The sequence below is a fragment of the Mobula hypostoma genome, chromosome 6 (genome assembly GCF_963921235.1).
Source record: "Mobula hypostoma chromosome 6, sMobHyp1.1, whole genome shotgun sequence".
Classification (NCBI taxonomy): Eukaryota; Metazoa; Chordata; class Chondrichthyes; order Myliobatiformes; family Myliobatidae; genus Mobula; species Mobula hypostoma.
This window is the reverse complement of record NC_086102.1, coordinates 131,212,629-131,227,776: the sequence shown is the minus strand read 5'-3', so window position 1 is coordinate 131,227,776 and position 15,148 is coordinate 131,212,629. Positions and strand designations below refer to the sequence as shown.

Genomic DNA, 15,148 nt, shown 5'->3' with positions numbered 1-15,148 from the left:
GCAAAGGACGGTCCCCGGGGAGAGTTTCACACCACTCATCATCAGTTGTTTGTGCTGTTGCTGTAATGATCAAAGGGATTTAACCTGATAGTGTGAGTTACTGCCCTTTGGCACCCGCATGCTTCAACCTCCCTGACTGATTGGCTCAGTTAGCACAGATCTCTGGTGGCAAGCACAATCAATAAATCTTTGTTGGTAAATAATTGCTATTGAGCAGAGTTTTAATATAAATTTATGAGCAGTGTTTTATCATTGCTGGTGGGTACGGTGCATTGCTGAGTGATAGATTTCAGATATTAGTTACATTTGTTATATATACAAGGTTTTAATACAAAATGTTTTCTGCTTATTTAAGTATTGTAGACTTAAGGCTCAGCCTTTGCCTTTTCCCCATGGGTACAATAATGGGAATTGATGATTCGCAGGCAATCTAGAAGCTGACTGTGGGATGTGCTCTCCACCCTGTGCCCACTCAGAGCAGAGTTAGCCATTAACCTTCCCAGAGCAAATTAAACTGGGGGAGGGGAAAAAAGGGTTGGGGGGAGTAAATTCAGACTTGCAGTCTCGCAGATTCCTAGTGTCAAATATGATTCATTGGGCAGCGTTCCTGACTTGGAATTTGGAACTTTTTCCCACTGCAGCGGCTTGAGCACAAGGATCGAAGCTGATTCTGAGGGTGTGCTGCACTGTTGAAGGGCCTGTATTTTGGATAAGAAATTAAAGCAGAGACCTCACTCTTAATCAGTGAAGAAGCTATTCAAACATCTTGAGAGTTGTGTGCAGCATTCAAAACTGAACAGGGCAAAAGCTTACAAGGAAAGAAAATTGGCAGAGGTACATGAATAGCGATATGCTGCTGTTGCATGGAGGACTTTGATTCGATTGGGCCAAATGGCCCCATGTGGTTTTATCTTTCTGTGATTTTGTCCTTCCTTTAATCCATCATCAATCCATCACACAACGTCACTCAGTTGTTTTCATGTAGCAGTTTTAGTGGGGAAGTTCTGAAGAAATTGTTTGTTACACATCTGAAATTTTAGAAATTCTTCCAAGAGCTCCACTCAGTGAAAACTATTTTGGGAATGTCCCAAGGTAATGCAAGTCTTTTTTTGCCTTCTGATTTTACGTGTTTTCTTAGCAGCCTTTCTTTCCAAGCATTACCCTGCCTGGTTTATCTGTGATTCATTTTTTGTTAGGCACCTTCTTGCAATTTTCTTTACATTTTTCATTATTTATTTTCCCTTATAACATTTGTGCCCCAGATCTGTGGATAGAGCATTTGAAGTTCAGCACTTTGATCTGTGTGTTTGAGCCTCTGGAGCGAGGGAAAGTTCCGTAGCAGGAAATTCACATTTGACATTATGAACTTGCAAGTTTAAATTTTACTCTTCACCTTTTTTTTCCCCATTCCCGAGTTTAATTTGCTCTGGATGATTTTGCAACTCCTAAACATGCACCTAACTAGCAGCCGAACCACCGAGGAGCTCAAATTAATTCTGACCTGGTTCAAGGTTCTTACAATGGCCAATGTCCCAGACTAGTTTACAAAATTATATCTGACTAGGCTAGAGCCAGAATAATCTCAATGTGATGTAAAATTGATCCCTTCAGCCCTTGGGCTGAATGCAACCTATCTGTAAACTGCTCAAAGACATTCTTTCAGATCAGATAAGCAAAGGAGCCATCATATCGCCCAAAACACGATGTAATGATAAGCATCCTCTGACAGGTCTGTAAACGATTCCTTGAAGTTGCGAGCATCTTACTGATAAGAATCGTCTCGCTGAAAGCATGTTTGGAGAACTCATTTCTGTCTGGGTGGTGGAGATGGATTGTTGGATCATTTATGAACCGTATCGGACCAGTTGCAAGAACAGGGCAAGTGCACTTGCAACCGATTGATCACGCGGTTTATCGATAGATGGTCCTATGCATGGAGGGCTCTCTCTTTTAGTGCGGTCTTTCGAGTGTGCATGTTTTCATCTGGGCAGATCCGGTTTGTAGCTCCCATACTGCAAGCGTGCACCATTACTAGTGTGACTCAGTAAAAACATTTAATCTTACTACTCTGTTGTCTTACTTTCTCTGTGAATACATAACAACGCAAAGGTACTAATTGCAAGCTTGCTTGTGCTTACACTGGTACAGACTTTTCTGCAGACACTACCCCTCTCCATGAAGCAGTTACATGTTCATTTTATCATTATTTGCTGAATGTGTTTCTGCTTCTGAAGATACTTTTAGATGTAATCGGATTTAATTGGAATTGATTTATCATTGTCATACGTACCAAGATACAGTGAAAAGCGTGTCTTGCATACTGTTCATACAGGTCAATTCATTACATAGTGCATTGAGGTAGAAAGGATAAACAAGAGCAATGCAGAATAAACTGTAACAGCAACAGGGCAAGTGCAGAGCAACGCACAATGCTGGAGGAACTTAGCAGGTCAGGCAAGAGAGGGATAAACAGCGGACAGAAAGTGCAGCGCAGGTAAACAAAGTGCAAGAAAGAAAAGGGATTACCGTTATTGTCACATGTACGTTGAAACATAGAGTGAAATGTATCGTTTGCAGCAAAGGCAAAGACAGTCTGGAGGCAACCTGTAATGTAGCCAGACCTCTGACGCCAGCATAGCTTGCCCACAACTCACCAACTCCACCTGTACATGTTTGGAATGTGGGAGGAAATCAGAGCACCCAGAGGAAATCCACACGGTCAAAGGGTGAACATTCAAACAGCGGTGGGAATTGACCCCAGGTCGATGATCGCTGGTGCTGTAACACTTTGAGCTGACTGCTACGCTACCCTGCCATCGTAATAATTTTAACAAGGTAAATCATGAGAAAAGGAGTCCATCTTGCTGTACTAAGGAACCATTTAATACTCTTATAACACCTTGAGCCTGGTGGTACATGCTTTCAGATTTTTTGTATTTTCTTTCCGATAAAAGAGAGAAGAGGAGAGTGTGTCCAGGATACGTGGGGTCTTTAATTATGATGTCTGCTTTACTGAGGCAGCGAGAAGTATAGACAGTCCATGGAGGGAAAGCTGATTTGCCATGATGTGTGGAGCTATGTCCACATCTCACTGCAGTTTCTTGTGGTCACATGTAGAGCAGTTGTCATACCATAATTTGTTGCTGCAGGCTTTTAAATCCAGTGCTGCTGTGAAGTGTCTGTCTAAATTGTGTGCTTATGACTCAGGAGGGGAACTTGATCACATAATCCAGTCTATCACAGGCAAAGCCCTCACCACCATTGAGCACACTTACAAAGAGCACTGCCACAAGAAAGCAGCATCCATCATCAAAGACCCCTACCATCCAGGCCATGCTCTCTTCTCACTGCTACCATTGGCCAGCGGGTATAGGAACTGTGGGTCCCACGCCACCAGGTTCAGGAACAGACATTACCCTACAACCATTAGGTTCCTGAACCAGTGTGGATAATTTCACTCACCTCAACTCTGAACTGATTCCACAACCTACAGACTCATTTTCAAGGACTCGACAACTCATGTCCTCATTATTTATTTGTTTGTTTGTTTATTTGTAGGTATGTTTACACAAATTTTCTTCTTTTGCATATTAGTTTGTCAGTCTTTGTTTATGTATAGTTTTTTCATAAATTCTATTGTATTTCTTTATTTTCCTGTAAATGCTTGCAAGAAAATTAATCATGGGGTAGTATATGGTGACATATACATATTTTGCGAAAATAAATTTACTTTGACTAATCTCCTCATTCTGAGTGTTATCACTGAGCCACAGTTGGCAATCAATAGATTGCACATTGAACTGGCAAGAAAGTGATACTTCTCAACAACTAAGCACTTGTGGGAGTAGGACACACTGCAAAACTCATCAGGATTCTTTTGAGAATATCTTCCAAACCCACAATCCCACCAGCTAGAAAGACAAGGATTGCAAAAGCATAGGAACACCTCCACATGGAAGTTGCCTTCCAGGTCTCACACACCATCCTGAAATGGAAATATGTCACCATTCCTTCACTGTTGCTGAGTCAATGCCCTGGTACTCCCAGGGGTGGGAACATGCACACCACGGGGACTGCAGTGATTCGAGAAGGCAGTACATTGCTACTGTCTCAATGGCAGTTAGGGGTGGACAATTGAAAGCTGGCTTTGCCTGGAAGAACCCAGACAAGGTGTAGCAGTTAGCGTGATGCTTGTGCAGCATCAGCTTTAAGATTGGGGTTCAATTCCCACTATCGTCTGTAAGGAGTTTGTACATTCTTCTCTTACTCAGTGGGTTTCCTCTGGTGCTCCAGTTTCCTCCCACACTCTAAAGATGTACAGGTTAGCGTTAGTAAGTTGTGTGCATGCTATGTTGATGCTGGAAGCACAGCAACACCTGTGAGTTGCCCCCAGCACTTCTCGAACTGTGTTGGTCATTGAGGCAAAATAACACTTTTCATTGTATGTTTCAATATTTCGATATGTGTGTGACAAATTAAGCTAATCTTTAAACTTAAAATATTGGTTGGCAAAGACCGAAATACAGTCGGCCCTCCATATCCGCGAGGGATTGGTTCTGGGACCCCTCGCGGATACCAAAAAACGTGGATGCTCAAGTCCCTTATTCAACCTCTCTAAATGCGGTGGACCTTAGGACCCAGCAGAACCCCAGACCTTCTTTACCCTGTCTCAGTGCGGTGGGCATTAGGACCCGGCGGTGGAGCTCTGAATCTGCAGTGTTTCTGTTCACAAAAATAACCATGATCGCAATTTAAAATAAAGTGGAAATAATAAAGCAATCGGAAAGAGGTGAAACGCCATCGGTCATTGGAAGAGGGTTAGGCTGCAGTCGGTCAACGATCGGAACAATTTTAAAGGATAAAGTGGGAAAAGCCCTGCCCCGATTAAAGCAACAATTATTTTTTAAGCAACGCAGTGGTTTAATTATTGGGTTTTGGGGTTTTGGGTTTTTGATCCTTCACATCAACCCAGCCGGGATGAAGAGCGCTCGGGAGCGGTCTGTCACTGGATCGAACTCAGGAATTTCCATTCCTGAGTCCGGCACTGAAACATACGTTTCTTAAGTGTTTTACCTGCATAGAAAGGTAAAAATATATACTAAGACAAACATTTGACTAACTGACGCTAAATAATACCGGATGTATCTGTTCCGACTTACTTAGTAAGATAACTTCCGGGTTTTTTTCAATCCCGATCCACGATAACCTACACACATTCTCCCGTATACTTTAAATCATCTCTAGATTACTTATAATACCTAATAAAATGTAAATGTTATGTAAAATAGTAGTCATACTGCATTGTTTAGGGAATAATGACAAGAAAAAAAGTCTGTACATGTTCAAACAACAAGTGCTAGAGGAGCACTTCCGGGTTTTCTCAATTCGCGGTTGGTTGAATTCGCGCATGCGGAACTCGCGGATAAGGAGGGCCGACTGTAAGGTTTTTGTAATTCATTATGTGTAGCTGATGCAGCATGCTGTCCTGAGAAATTCCTGCATTCACGTCCTGGGGCAGACATCCTTGGCTCCAACAGCCATCTTCCTTTGTGCCATATATGATTCCAACCTGGGGCAGTGGGGGGTGGCTGGTGGTGGTGGTGGTATTTGTTCCTTTACTCTCATGAGCATCTCACTTTCCCAGGGCAGCTTGATCCCGACCCATTGTCACCTGTAAAATCCCAACCTTTGAGCCACATGTTACTGTGTTAAAATCTAAGCTAAATATCAGTGAGCAGATTATTGATAAGCAATTCAGTTTAATGAAATTGCTGGTGGCATCTCCATTGTGTAATTGTGGATGTAATCCCTTGGCACTCTTCCACATTGTCAGTGGCTGTTAGGAACTGCTTTGGAACATGGTGTCTACAATGCGGAAACTTACACTTCAGCCCAACGTGCCTCTGCTGACCAAGGTGTCTCCCTGAGCCAGTCCTATTTGCAGGCATTTGGCTCACCACCCTCTAAATGTCTCCTGTTCATAAGTAGTTTAATAAAAGGTCTACTAGTTCCAGAGCTTGAGTCGTTAGTGAAGTAGCTGGGTTGCTGTCTAATCCCATAATCTTTGTTCTATCCCGTGCTTCTGCCATTCGTCACATTGTATGGAGTGAATTGATTAACACTGGTTTCTGTGCTGGCAAGTACTCAGGGAAAAAACCCATATCCTCAACAAAGATGTAAAGACTTTGCTTGGTGTGACTGTAAAGTGCTTTGGAAAGCTTTGCGAGGACTGGCACAGTGGTACAACGTGTAGAGCCACTGCTTCTCGGCTCCATGGCTAATATGAGGGGGCGTAACTCTAAGGTGTTGGAAAGAAAGTTTAGGGGGGATATCAGAGGTCAGTTTTTTTATACAGAGTGATGGATGCATGGTACACCCTGCCAGAGGTGATGGTGCATGTAGATACATTAAGGATATTTAAGGAAATGTTAGATAGGCACATGGATGAAAGAAAAATAGAGGACTATGTGGGATGGAAGGATTAGATTGATCTTGGAGTAGGTTAAAGAGTCAGCACAGTATCGTGAGTCAAAAGGCCTGTGCTGTGCAGTTCTACGTCTTATGTCCAGTGGCCTGTGTTCAATAATGATTTTTGACGTTGTTTGTGTGGAATTTTCATGTTCACCCTGTGACTGCATGGTTTCCCCCAGGTTCTCCAACTTCCTCCCGCATCCTAAAGAGGTACAGGTACAGGTTACAGCCAGAAATTGCTCCGTGTGGGGATGAGTGGTTGAATCTGGGAATGTGAGGAAAGCAGAATGGGTTTCGCTAGGATTAGAGTAAAGATGGGTGCTTGATGCTGGGCACAGACTGGGTTGAAGAGCCTTTTTTCTGAATGTATCTCTCACTCCCTCTGAAACTGCAAAATTGAATGATTGTCACTCATTTGATTTTTTTTCCAGCATTATAGGACTTGAACAACAAGGTAGACCATGTGACACATGAAATACGTTATGAAGTTTTACCTGTAGACCACTTTGGTCACTGTGAGGTGAAGAAATGTCTGACATAAATTGATCTTTTCTTCAGTTAGGATCCAGAATAGAATGTCACTCATATTGGAGTATTGACAGGCAGGTCACTCTGCTCCAGCCGAGAATCAAAGTCTACTCTGCCAAAGCATAAAGCATAGCCCTTGCTTTTCAATGGCACATAAGTAGCTCCCCGACCTGTGATGGTTTTCTAATTCGATATTGGCAGTAGGTTAGTTTGTGAACCTCAGAACCAACCTACATCTTGGAGGAACCACTTGCTGCATCCAGTATCCCAGCTTTCTATGTCTTTTTTTTAGATCTGATTCTTCTAACACTATCCCCACCAGTCCTTCATTCTCCACCTTTGTTAACCTCACAACTTTTACACAGTTCCATAAGTCTTGCTGACAGGTCCTCCGCTTATCATTGACCTGATTGAGACAAATACTCAATCCTTGCAGACCAGCATTGTTCTACTCTTCATTGACCTGCAGCAATTTCCACCCAATTTCCTACTTCCCCGCTGAAAATCGCCAACACTGATATTTGTTATTTTGCAGTTCCTCAACCCAACTGACCTATCTCTCCCTCGTTTTCCACAATTGAGTTCTCTTCTATTTTGGAGTACTCTCCCTAACCTCTTTACCTTTTTCCTCTTCTACTTGTATCTCTACCACCCTTTGCATTCTGATTTAATTATTTTAACAGTCCTCTTTTTTCATAATAGAAGTTAATCGAACAGTCATGGTCTCACCAGGAGTTGTTATCATGTTTAGCATGGTCTCACCAAGAGGTGTTATGTTTGCCATAGTCTCACCAGGAGAGGTTGTCATGTTTACCATGGTCTCACCAGGAGATGTCACCATGTTTACCATGGTCTAGCCATGATGATGATGACCATAGAAAATGAAAAGAAGTGTTTTAATTTTCTCTAAATACCATCTGTCCAAATTTCCCTTTGATTTGGCCTTCAGTTTGTTTGCTCTCCCACTAACCCAGTATCTATCTCGGTCTGAAACGTCGACTATGCTTCTTTCTATGGATGCTGTCTGGCCTGCTGCGTTCCACCAGCATTTTGTGTGTGTTGCTTGAATTTCCAGCAGCTGTAGATTTCCTCGTGTTTGTGAGAAAATAAGGCAGGTTTTTTGCTCCTGATCTCTGTGAAGTGACCCAGCATTATCATGAGGTTGCAAACTCATTGAAGTTCAGTGCAATGTCCTATGCTTAAAGTTGCAGTCACTATCTGGTGAAGTACACACAGTGGTGTTTGATAGTAATGACAGATAAAATAGAAGGATGATGTCTGTGCAGCATTCCTCTATTACCAGTCCTGGGCACTCAGAGCCACTTCATTAGATACCTCCTGTAAATAAAGTGGCCACTGAGTACACGTTCATGGTCTTCTACTGCAGTAGCCCACCCACGTTAAGGCTTGACATGCCATACGTTCAGAGATGCTTTTCTGCACACTACTGTTGTAACTTGTGGTTATTTGAGTTACTGTCACCTTCCTCTCACCTTGAACCAGTCCGGCTGTTCTCTGACCTCTCTCAAAACAAGGTGTTTTCATCCACAGAACTGCTGCTCACTGGATCTTTTTTTTTGCTTTTCATACTGTTCTCATACTGTTGTGCATGAAAATCCCAGGACATCAGCAGTTTTTGAGATACTCAAACCGCCCCATCTGACACCAACAATCATTCCACAGTCAAAATCACTTAGGCCACTTTTCTTCCCAATTCTGATGTTTGGCCTGAATAACAGCTGAACCTTTTGACCATGCCTGCATGCTTTTATGCATTGAGTTACTGCCACATGATTGGTTGTTTGGATATTTGCATTCGTGAGCAGGTGCACAGGTTTACCTGATAAAGTGGCTAAGGTGGATTTTGTTTTTAATTAAGGTGAGGGGTTTAACTGCTCTGGAACAGAGTACACCATTAGGGGTAATACATAGCGAGTAGAACCACTGGCTCAGAGCCTAGAAGCCCAGGTTCAATTCTAGTGTCTGGTGCTCTCTGTGTGGACTTTGCACCTTTTCAGTGTGACCTTGGGGCTTTCCTCTTGGTGCTCCAGTTTCCACCTATATCCCAAAGGTGTTTGGGTTGGTAGATAAAGTGGGGGTACAGTGATTTAGCCCTGAGACTGACACAGGATATTCTGGATGCTGTTCTAGGGGCTGGAAATAATATCCAGTGGGTGCATTCAGGGCTTTCAAATTCAGAGTTTTAAAAACAAAAATTTGATTGCAGAATATCATGGATTGTAGAGCAACAAAGCAGAGGTAGCTGAGATCGTTTTGTGCTGAAATGGACTCTCCTGGGAAAAACATACAATTGCTTTCTTAAATCTACTTTTTCATTTGTTTTAGGGAATGCTGCTTAAGAGGAGTGGGAAGTCACTTAACAAAGAATGGAAGAAGAAATATGTAACGCTGTGTGATAACGGTCTCTTGACATATCATCCTAGTTTGCATGTAAGTACATAACCTCATCTGGTTCTTCACAGGCCTGAGTATTCCCACTTTGCAGTTCGTCCAGATGTTGCAGCATGAGTGTGGCCTGTTCCATTATCTGAGCAATTGTGAATTAAACTCATAGTGAGGTTATCAGTAATAATCTCTGTTTATATTGGAGCGAGAGTCAGGGGAAAATGGTTAGGTCATGGCCTGAGAACACTTTCATGAATTCCTTGTGATTTGGGTGCTAGATTACTTGTCCATTCATTTTGCCTTAAGAATACTGTACAGAACAAGTTTCGTTCCTATTTGTTGATGGGATCTATTGGTCAGTCAGTAAGGAATAAGGCCTCAAGAATAAAATTGCAAGGAGAAATGGGGAGGGCGGGAAGGCACTTCGGGAGATCTCCAAGAATTTTCATGGAATGAAAATCTCTTTTGTAAGAGATATCCAAAGCAAATGTTCCGCACCTCAGTTTAAACAACTCACTTCCCAAAAAGACGACCTTTGAACAGAAATCATTTGAGGCCGTGTCACCAATTATCTGCAGGCAAAGTTTGGTGTGTAGTCCTCAGACAATGGAAGTTTGTTGTGGAAGGAATAAGTGAAAGTTGATGTGTAGAGGGTGAAGCTGAGGAAAGCAGAGTCAAGGTTTGTAGAAATGGGAGAGTGAACCAGAACAGGCTTGAGGAAGTGAACATAGAATATAAGAAATAAGAGCAGGAGTAGGCCATCCGGCCCATCGAGCCTGCCTTGCCATTCAATAAGATCATGGCTGATCTGTCCTTAAACTCAGCTCCATCTACCTGCCTTTTCCCCATAACCCTTAATTCCCTTACTATGTAAAAACCTATCTAACTGTTTCTTAAATATATTTAGTGAAGAAGCCTCAACTGCTTCCCTGGGCAGAGAATTCCACAGATTCACTACTCTCTGGGAAAAATAGTTTCTCCTCATCTCCATCCTAAATCTTCTCCCCTGAATCTTGAGGCAACGTCCTTTAGTCTCACCTTCCAATGGAAACAACTTTCCTACTTCTATCTTACATATCCCTTTCAAAATTTTGTATACTTCTATAAGATCCCCTCTCATTCTTCTGAACTCCAGAGAGTATGGTCCCAGGCAACTCAATCTCTCCTCATAGGTTAACCCCTTCATCCCTGGAATCAACCTGGTGAACCTCCTCTGCACTGCCTCCAAAGCCAGTATATCCTTCCTCAAGTATGGAGACCAGAACTGCACACAGTACTCCAGGTGCGGCCTCACCAGTACCCTGTATGGTTACAGCATGACCTCCCTGCTCTTGAATTCAATCCTTCTGGCAATGAAGGCCAACATTCCGTTTGCCTTCTTAATAACCTGTTGTACCTGCAAGCCAACTTTTTGCGATTCATGAACAAGCACTCCCAAGTCCCTCTGCACAACAGCATGCTGCAATCTTTCACCATTTAAATAATAATCTGCTCTTCTACTATTCCTTCCAAAGTGGATGATCTCGCATTTACCAACATTGTATTCCATCTGCCAGACCTTGGCCCACTCACTTAACTTATCTATATCCCTCTGCAGACTCTCTACATCCTCTGTACAATTTGCTTTTCCACTCATTTTCAGTGTCATCAGCAAATTTTGCTATGCTACACTCAGTCCCCTCTTCCAAATCATCAATGTAAATGGTAAACAGCTGCGGGCCCAGCACCGACCCCTGCGGCATCCCACTCACCACTGACTGCCAACTGGAGAAACACCCATTTATACCAAATCTCTGCCTTCTATTGGTTAACCATTCCACTATCTATGCCAATACACTTCCTCGGACTCCATGCATCGATATCTTATTTATAAGTCTCTTGTGCAGCACCTTATCGAATGCCTTCTGGAAATCCAAGTATATGACATCTGCCTGTTCCCCTCTATCCACTGCACTCATTATGTCCTCAAAGAACTCCAGGAAGTTTGTCAAACAAGACCTGCCTTTTCTGAAACCATGCTGCGTCTGTCTAATAGAACCACTCCTTTCTAAATGTTTCACTATTTCTTCCTTACTGACAGCTTCAAGCATTTTCCCGACTACAGATGTTGCTAACTGGTCTATAGTTGCCCGTCTTTTGCCTACATCCTTTTTAAAAAAGTGACGTGACATTTGCCGTCTTCCAGTCCACGGAGACCTGCCCAGAGTCTAGAGAGGTTTGGTGAATGATTACCAACGCGTCTACTATAACCTCCACCAATTCCTTCAGCACCCTGGGATGCATCCCATCAGGACCAGGGGACTTAGCTACCTTCAGGCCCTCTAGTTTGCTCATCATTATCTCTTTAGTGACAGTGATTTTATGGAGGTCCTCACCTTCCATTTCGTCCATAATATCCTTCTTTGGCATATTAGACGTGTCTTCCACCGTGAAGACAGACGCAAAATAGTTGTTCAATGCCTCAGCCATTTCCTTATCACCCAATATGACTATACCAATTTCCCCTTTTTGTCTTCCAAGGGAACTACGTTGACTTTAGCATCCTCTTCCGCTTTATATATTTATAAAAACTTTTGCTATCTGTTTTTATATTTTGTGCTAATTCATTTTCATACTGTATCTTCCCTTTCCTCATTTCTTGTTTAGTTGTTCTCTGTTGCTTTTTAAAGTTTTCCCAATCCTTCAGTCTCCCACTACTGTTTGCGACTTCGTACACGAGCTTTTAATTTGATACCATCTTTTATTTCCTTAGTTATCCAAGGCTGGCTCTCCCCACACTTACTGTCCTTACTTTTGATTGGAATATACTTTTGTTGAGCACAGTGAAAAATCTCTTTGAAAGTATTCCACTGTTCCTCAACTGTCCTACCAAATAACCTGTGCTCCCAATCCACACTAGCCAACTCCTCCCTCATCCCATTGTAGTCTCCCTTGTTCAAGCATAATACACTAGTTTTAGATCCAACTATTTCATCCTCCATCTGAATGTGAAATTCAGTCATACTATGATCACTCTTTCCAAGAGGATCCCTGACTACAAGATCGTTAATCTTACCTGTCTCATTGCACAAGACTAGATCTAGGATAGTATTTTCCCTTGTAGGTTCACTAACATGCTGCTCAAGAAAGCCATCACAGATGCATTCTATAAAGTCCTCCTCAAGACTTCCTTGACCAACCTGATTCGCCCAATCTATATGGCAGTTAAAATTCCTCCATGACAACTGCCAATCCATTCTTACAAGTGGTTCCTTTTTCAACCTCCCTGGGCTTTTTTCAGTCCTGATCTTCTCATACCATACTTCTGATATTGCCTACCATATAACAGGACCCTTAGAGATAGCCACATTGGCCATTATTAGTATTACTATGGACAGAATGGAATATCTTGAATTAACCAGCAGCGAGATATTCAGATCTTAACCCTTCCTATCTCATAAATACTTGCTTTTCAACAGGGGTCACTGGATTAGGGCCAGGAGAATGCACTCCACTGGTTGTTCTTGTGCCCATTTCCATCTCCAGTGCTGGAAAGTTAGAAAAATAGTATATACCAACCAGCGGGTAGACCATGTATATTGCACCATTATATGGCTTGGAGGTCTATCAAATATGTCTTTGGCATATTTGGAAGCTGGGATTGAAGTTTACTCTCGAGCAAGCAAGCATGTAGTCAGTCATCTGTATTCCTGGGTACGTCACTGTCACTGTCGCTCATATTAGTTATATCACAAATGCAGTACAGTTTTACCTCAGCTGTTTGTTCATTCTACATGCTTTTCCTAGCAGGGGTGTCGTAAGACATAGGAACAGAATCAGGCCATTTGACCCATTGAGTCCCTCTGCCACTCCAACAAGGTTGATTTCTTAACCCTCTCAACCTCATTCTCTTGTCTTCTCCTCATAACCATTGACATCCTGACTAATCAAGAATCTATCAACCTTTGCTTTAAATATGTTCAGTGATTTGGCCTCCACAGCTCTCTGTGGTAATGAATTCCACAGGTTCACCACAATCCTTGTCTCTGTTCTCATGGTATGTCCCTAGATATTAGTTGGCAATCTAAACAATTTTATTCACTCTCAGTTTAATTCAGCACATTCCAGCTGATTCACAGCACGAAAGAAAGATTCAAAGAACTAGAGAGGATCCTCATCACTGAAGAAATGTAGTTGAGAAGGGATCTTGTGGAATTTTATAGGGTATTAAACAGGATGGCTGGAATATTCATTAAGGCTCAACCAAAGGAACAAAGGTGAAAAGGTAAAAATTTGGACAAATGATAGGAAGAACTTCAAACAATAGATATTCTTCAGGGTGTGGAGATGAAGCCCTTCAAGTGAACTGATAATTGAATTTGAGCCTTTTGTACTTGGAATGAGCATGCCTAACTCAAACTCTCCCTTATATCTTTCCACTTTGTGCTCAAATCTTAATCAATTTGTCTGTATAACTGAGCATTATATCAAGTGAGACTCGTGATGAGCATTAGAACCATTCCCTGTATTCGTGAAACAGTCAAGAGTTTAAGTCAAAGCATTGTTTGATTTAATACATCAAACCACAATTCATGACTAAAATCAAAATGAAAGGTGAAGCATTTGTGTGTATGTGAGAGAGGTTGCAGGTACACTCATGGCACGACATGGGCCTGAATTGATGGTTAGATATTATATCACCACTATAGCACAGCTTCTAGAGTGATGCTATTACAGCTCTAGCCGCTCCAGAGTTCTGTTCCAGTACTGTTCTCTAAGGAGTCTCTTCCCGTGGAATGCATGCATTTTTCCTGGTGCTCCGGTTTCCTCCCACAGTCCAGAGATGTGTGTGGTAGGTTAACTGGTCATTGTAAGTTGTCCTGTCATCAGGTTAGGGTTAATCGGAGTTGTGAGGTTGCTGGGGCAGTGTTGTGGCCATTACAGAGACTTGGATGGCTCAGGGGCAGGAACGATTGCTTCGAGTGCCAGGCTTTAGATGTTTTAGAAAGGACAGGGAGGGAGGCAAAAGAGGTGGAGGCATGGCACTGTTGATCAGAGATAGTGTCACAGCTGCAGAAAAGGAGGGAGAAATGGAGAGATTGTCTATGGACTCTCTGTGGGTAGAAGTTAGGAACAGGAAGGGGTCAACAACTCTTCTGGGTGTTTTTTTACAGACCACCCAATAGTAACAGGGACATTGAGGAGCAGATAGGGAGACAGGTTCTGGAAAGGTGTAATAATAACAGGGTTGTTGTGGTGGGAGATTTTAATTTCCCAAATATCGATTGGCATGTCCCTAGAGTGAGGGGTTTAGATGGGGTGGAGTTTGTTAGGTGTGTTCAGGAAGGTTTATTGACACAATATATAGATAAGCCTACAAGAGGAGAGGTTGTACTTGATGTGGTATTGGGAAATGAACCTGGTCAGGTAACACACACAAAAAATGCTGGTGAACGCAGCAGGCCAGGCAGCATCTACAGGAAGAGGTACAGTTGACGTTTTGGGCTGAGACCCTTCGTGTGTCCTGACGAAGGGTCTCGGCCCGAAACATCTACTGTACATCTTCCTATAGATGCTGCCTGGCCTGTTGCGTTCACCAGCATTTTTTGTGTGTGTTGCTTGAAGTTCCAGCATCTGCCGATTTCCTCGTGTTTGCATTTTTAAAAACCTGGTCAGGTGTCAGGTTTCTCAGTGGGAGAGCATTTTAGAGATAATGATCACAATTCCATCTCCTTTAACATAGCATTGGAGAGGGATAGGAACA

At 42.5% G+C, this 15,148-nt stretch overlaps 1 protein-coding gene across 4 annotated transcripts in view; it reads left to right on the top strand.

Annotated features, from left to right (window-relative positions):
- agap1 (ArfGAP with GTPase domain, ankyrin repeat and PH domain 1) overlaps positions 1-15,148 on the top strand; it is a 683,413-nt gene that overhangs the window by 413,037 nt on the left and 255,228 nt on the right. For all 4 annotated transcript variants that reach the window (XM_063051721.1, XM_063051720.1, XM_063051719.1 and 1 more), the window contains exon 10: positions 9,346-9,450. In XM_063051721.1, the coding sequence (XP_062907791.1) occupies positions 9,346-9,450 (105 nt within the window). The remainder of the gene's footprint in view (positions 1-9,345; positions 9,451-15,148) is intronic.